General features: G+C 46.1%; 1 protein-coding gene across 3 annotated transcripts in view; it reads right to left on the minus strand.

Annotated features, from left to right (window-relative positions):
- Positions 1-6,155, minus strand: part of GARNL3 (GTPase activating Rap/RanGAP domain like 3) — a 150,654-nt gene that overhangs the window by 46,604 nt on the left and 97,895 nt on the right. For all 3 annotated transcript variants that reach the window (XM_047829919.1, XM_047829918.1, XM_047829920.1), the window contains exon 10: positions 496-571. In XM_047829919.1, coding sequence (XP_047685875.1) covers positions 496-571 — 76 coding nt within the window. The remainder of the gene's footprint in view (positions 1-495; positions 572-6,155) is intronic.

Below are 6,155 nucleotides of genomic sequence, written 5' to 3' on the forward strand. Positions count from 1 at the left end.
TTCCAAGGAAAGGAAAACCACAGAATCAGACTGACCAACCTTCCCGCTGCCAGACTGGGATCACAAGGCTTTAGTGTTGCAAAACATAAACACCATTGCTACTTCTATTAATAATGAATAGGTATGTAACCAGAAGACTGCAGGTTACAACAACAGGAAAATGGCACATTTGATAATTCTCCCAACCGTAAATATCAGAGAAAAATCTTCCTCTGCTACTGAGATTATGATCTAGAGCCAAATTCTTCCAATCCCGTGTACTTTTCCAGACAGACTCCATCTCTGGTGCCGGTGGCCGGTCCAAATTTGGTGACCGACAAATATTTGCCAAGTTGGATGAAACTGGACAGCAGCTGCCCTACAAAGTTGACCCTGAAATTTTACCCTAAAATTTCGTGAAACAACTGAAAGACTCCAACTCAACAGGTACGCTCAGTTTGGATTGTCAAAACTGTCAACAAGGGTTTCAGTGAGCACAAAGTAGGGGACACTTACCATTGCTGAACATCTCGTCATCAGTGAGCTGCCCGTCTTTGGCAAATAGAACCCCGAACTTGAAATTCACAGAGCCCTTACAATAAGACAACAAAAGACGTTGAATGTAACTTTATCATGAAAACATATACAGTTAGGATAGGTGTTGTTCATCACTTAGGAAAATTTCAATGACCAAGATGGGATATTTGAGGATTACTTTCTCTCCTCCATCTCAATTTTGACTAGTATTAACAAAACCATTTATTTCTATAGGTTTTTATAGCTTATAGTTGAGACTCTTTTTTTTTTTTATGTGAGTTAATTCATTTGTAATTTCATTACTAATGGCTTCTGCTGGATGCCAGGTCTATTCTGCAGCAAAACAGCACTCAAATTGCCAGCAGGAGCTCACAGGACTGGTGCCATGTTCTGATCAGTTAACACAGGAGAGCTCGGTGTAATTCAAAACTGAACCCAACAATCTTAGGCTGATATATTGTGGACTGTTAGGAACAGAAATGGAAACCGTAGGCAATTTATTCTAAAAGCTGGTTTCCCCGAATTCCTCAAGATAATTAACCTCAAGAAGTCACAAAACAGATGTGTATGTTGGGGTGCGGATATCAAGAAGTCGCTAGTACAAATGTTCAATCTGCTACCCTGAACTCTAAACAATGGATTAAAATCAGATTCTGTGGGAATAATAAATACCAAATACAAGATGATATGTTCTACAGGAAGAGTGAGGAATGAGATCAGGTAGATCAATGGTACTTCTCATATTTTCTTCCTTAAGCTGGATGATGGGTTTACAGGTCTTCATAATATTATTCTCTACCCTTTTTTTGTATATCTGAAGTATTTCATAACAAAAATGAAATCTAAGGTTGGAAGAGAATCCACTTTTGCAAGGCTCTGTGATGCACCACTAGATGGGGGAATTCTAGGTGGTCAATTAAAGGGTAGGCTAGGAACAAAGGTGTTTAAAGCATTGGCCAGTGGATCACAGGTTGGTGGCAGGGGGTGGGGTGGGCGGGTAAGGCAGAATGCCCAGACTCAGGACAGCTGGGTCTGGGAGAATTAAGATGAAAAATCCAATGGCCCAACGCTGTGCTTCTAAGCATCTTTCTGTCCTCAACACACCTAACAGACAGATGCACATCCATCAGTGAGTGTGGTTTTCTATACAGAGCGTGGAAGAGAATGCGCCCAGGCTGAGCCCTCACCTGGAACTCTTCCACAACCCCTTCTACGGCCTGCTCTTTCCCATCATGCAGGTCTTGGCTCAAATGCCCGTGTCCAGAGAGGCCTTCCTTGACTTTTCAATATAAAGTCACTGCCAGCCATAGCATCTTGTTTATTTTCTTAGCACTATTCATACTCAGTAATTCTTTTATTAAATGTACATTTGTGTTGGGGCGCCTGGGTGGCGCAGTCGGTTAAGCGTCCGACTTCAGCCAGGTCACGATCTCGCAGTCCGGGAGTTCGAGCCCCGCGTCAGGCTCTGGGCTGATGGCTCAGAGCCTGGAGCCAGTTTCCGATTCTGTGTCTCCCTCTCTCTCTGCCCCTCCCCCGTTCATGCTCTGTCTCTCTCTGTCCCAAAAATAAATAAACGTTGAAAAAAAAATTTAAAAAAAATGTGCATTTGTGTCTGTTTCTACCACTAGAACACAAGTCTTTGAAGGATAGATCATACACGTCTTCCTTTCTACCAAATCTCCAGTGCCCATCACGGTGCTGGGTATACTAGAGACGATTAATAAATATTCATGGCATAACCGTGTGCATAATAAAGGAGCAAAGACACAAAACTGGTCAGATACAACTTGTTTTTCACAAGCTGCCTCCAAATGATTACCTCTTCTTCACAATCTTGTTTTTGGTAATTTCTTAGAATTTTTGTCTGGGGTCTCTTCCTACTCGAGGATTCTAAACTTGCTAACTTTTCTTCCTCTGTTTTGGAAATGATGACAGCAGTCACGTGTCTCCAAGACTCTGGCACACCCTCCATTCTCAGAGATCCCTTAAAAAGCACCTAGGCTCAGTCGGTTAAGTGGCCGACTTCGGCTCAAGTCATTTGCGGTCCGTGAGTTCGAGCCCCGTGTCGGGTTCTGTGCTGATAGCTCGGAGCCTGGAGCCTGCTTCTGTTTCTGTGTCTCCCTCTCTCTCTGCCCCTCCCCCATTCGTGCTCTCTCTCTGCCTTTCAAAAATGAATAAATGTTAAAAAAAAAAATTTAAGAAAAAAGCACCTACATGGGGTGGTTGGGTGGCTCAGCTGATTAAGCTTCTGACTCTTGATTTTGGCTCAAGTCATGATTTCACTATTGGGAGATCGAGCCCAGCATTGGGCTCTGGGCTAGGCAAGGAGCCTGCTTGGGATTCCCTCTCTCCCTCTTCCTCTGTTCCTCCTTTGTTCATGCACACGTGCGCTCTTTCTCAAAATACAAATAAATTAAATAAATAAATAAATAAATAGTGTCTATAGTAGTCTGCCTATAATAGTATCTCTTAGGATAACAGTGTTGAGACTAAGGCAGTGGCTCTCAGACTTGACCAGGTGTCAGAATCACTTGCAGACTTGCTAAAATAGACTGCTTGGCTCCACTCCTGACGTTTCCAATTCATCACTTCTGGGGTAGGGCCCAAGAGTCTGTATTTCTGACAAGTTCCTAGGTGATGCTGGTTCTGCTGGTCCAGGAACCCCACTGCGAGAACCACTGGACTAGAGAACAAACTAGCAGACTGGCAGGTGGCACAGGATCAGGTCCAGCCAAGCTGACTGCTGGCTAGCCAAGAGCAGAAAGGCTGGGTCGATGGCTAGAGTCGTGAGCCGGGAACCGGCCGCCTCTTAGAACCAGAAGGGACCCTACGGCCCATGGAGTCCACGCTTTCCTCTTACAGACAGGACGAGTGGAGACCAGGGAAGGCCAGCCTCACCCAAAGCAGGCACTGAGTGGACGGTGGGATAGGAGCCAGAAGTCGGGTCTCCAGACTTTTGACCCAGCACTCTCCCCAGCCCCGTGGTGTGGTCTTCTCTGGGCAGTGCTGGGTTGACAGAAGGGCTGAGCCACAAGCAGAAACGGGGCCTCCTGCCACCCGATCACCGGCCAAAGCTTGAAGGAGTTTTTATGGCTCTGTGACTGGCATCCTGCTGCCAGCGCCCTGGCTGAGGAATCCTCCCGCTTCAGGTGGGGACTCCAGAAAGACCAGTGTGGCAAGGCCTTGTTAAAATACCTGGAATTTACCTACAGGGTCTCCAGCTAATTTTGTTTCTAGGGCTTCCCAAATGATGGTGACGATTAACTCAGAGTTATCACCTATCTCCAGAAGTCAAGGCTTCACTGAATAGAGTGGATTATATTTTTGGAAGAGATGGTTTGGGGGAGGGGATGGTTTGATGTGGCACTACCCGACCACCACAGATCACATGTGAGCAGACTATTTAAGCTGACATCATTAAGCTGATCTCTCAGCACTAGATCTTGGGGGATGGGACAGAGGTCTCAAGGTTCTAACACCAGATCTGGGCCCCAGGAGGGAGGTGACTGGTATGGGGAAATCCGTGCAAACTGGTTTTCTCAGGATTTAAGTCCTGCTCAGACACTCATCATAGAGATAGAATCATTTTTCAATTCCTACTTGTATGGGGTGCTTTTTTTAAAGTTTATTTATTTTGACAGAGAGAGTGAGCAAGAGCGGAGGAGGAGCAGAGACATGGGGAGAGGGGGAGGGAGGGGGGAAGAGACAGAGAGAGACAGAGAGAGAGAGGGAGGGAGAGAGGATCCCAAGCAGGCTCCATGCTGTCAGCACAGAGCCAGACGTGGGGCTTGAACCCATGAACCTGAGCTGAAATCCAGAGTCAGCTTAACCGACTGAGCCACCCACGCACCCTTAGGGACTTTGGATTTTTAAGTTCTAAATGTTCTGAGACAAAAGTCAACGTGACTATCAGCCAAGGTGCAGTCATATCCTCGGGAATTAATAATGAGCTAGGAATCATATTTCTTTTGAAGGAAGTGAAGTATGTGGGGAAACTGAAGTTCCAATAATTCGAGAAGCACCGAGAAATGACGGCCTGATTTGAAACCAGATACCCCTGGTTCCTTGTTACTCTGGGTCAGGCGCTACCTTGGCATTTTTATGATTCACGTGTTCCTACACTTCTCACACTGTCTCCATGCGTGTTGCGGCCTGGGGAGCCATGCCTCTCCTGGGGTGCCTCTCAGAGGACGAACAAAACTCGGGTCTCAGATGGTTTATCACTGTAACTGGGTAGAATTAGGATAAATGCTCCCGGGCCGAGAAGGTGGCAGGATTAAACAGAAGTGCCTTGGCCACATCCTCCCTGAAGGGTGACCATGGCTCAGGCCTCTTGGAATACACTGTGACGAGTGCTTGCTCTTATTGCGTTGAGCAATATTCTCGTAGTAAAGAAATGAAATTGAGAAAGAGATCAGCTATTTACTTTTCCAAAACTCAGGAGGTCCAAAAAACGAAGTGTAAGAAGATAAACCCCAAACCAGTTCACAGGGGTTGTACGGGGCTGGGGGTGGGGTGGGAAGGGGTGGGGAGGGGAGGGCGTGGAAGTGAAGGTGGGGAGCTTTCTCATGTTCCATTTATACATTTCTGCGCTTTGTCAGAACAGGCATGTGCGTGTATTCAGTAGGTGCCAAATAAATACCTCTGGATTCACGAACAGAATAGTTCTGAGACGTGCAAACTCTACGCAGCCTAATCCTAATTTTACGTAAAATATAACAAACGTGTATACCAAATGGGATACTATGCCAATACCAGTTTTCTCTCTGATTTTAGGCGGTACTTTCGAGTTTTGTGCATTTCTGTAATTTTTGAATGTTTGCCAGAAATGTCTATTACTTTCATTTCTTGCCTTCTACCAACTGCAGCCACAGGCATGACGTGTACGTGGATAACATACGGATAAAAACGTGGGCGTCTGTGTGCTGGTGCTCTGCAGCAGCCCATCCTACACCCCCACCGTCCTGCACAAAGTCCTCCTGGGAGTTACAACAACCTGGGCCGCATTATCTCAGCGACTTGGCACGTACAGGGACTTGGCACGACATCCCCTGAGATGTCACTGGCTCAGAGAAACCTACGCTGTTCAACATAAAAGACCTGCTCCTTCCTGCACCGCCCACTTTGTTTTATTTTCCCCACAGCCCTCAGGGCTAGCCACATTGTCACGTTTATGTCTGCTTACTTGGGCACTTTGTCTTACCCCACCAGATCCTAAGCTCCATGAAGGGGCCTTGTCTTGCTTGCCGATGTATCCCCAGTGCCTCAAATAGTACAGGGTACACACACAGGGGGAGCTCAGTAAATATTTGTTGAATCAACGAATGAGCAAACGAATGAATACACATATAAATCTTTGCTTATAAAAACAACTGGAACCGGGGTGCCTGGGTGGCTCAGTCGGTCTTGATTTCAGTTTAGGTCGTATCTCACAGTTCGGGAGCTTGAACCCCACAATGGGCTCTGTGCTGACAGCGTGGAGCCCTGCTTGGAATTCTCTCTCTCTCCTTCTCTCTCTCTCTGACCCTCACCCATTGGTGTGCTCTCTCAAAATAAATAAACTTAAAAAATAAACAGGAATTGCCCTGTGAATTGCTTTCTTTTCCCCTCAGTAAACATTATATCATGGAAAACTTTCC

Source organism: Prionailurus viverrinus, chromosome D4, assembly GCF_022837055.1.
Source record: "Prionailurus viverrinus isolate Anna chromosome D4, UM_Priviv_1.0, whole genome shotgun sequence".
In the NCBI taxonomy this organism is placed as follows: domain Eukaryota; kingdom Metazoa; phylum Chordata; class Mammalia; order Carnivora; family Felidae; genus Prionailurus; species Prionailurus viverrinus.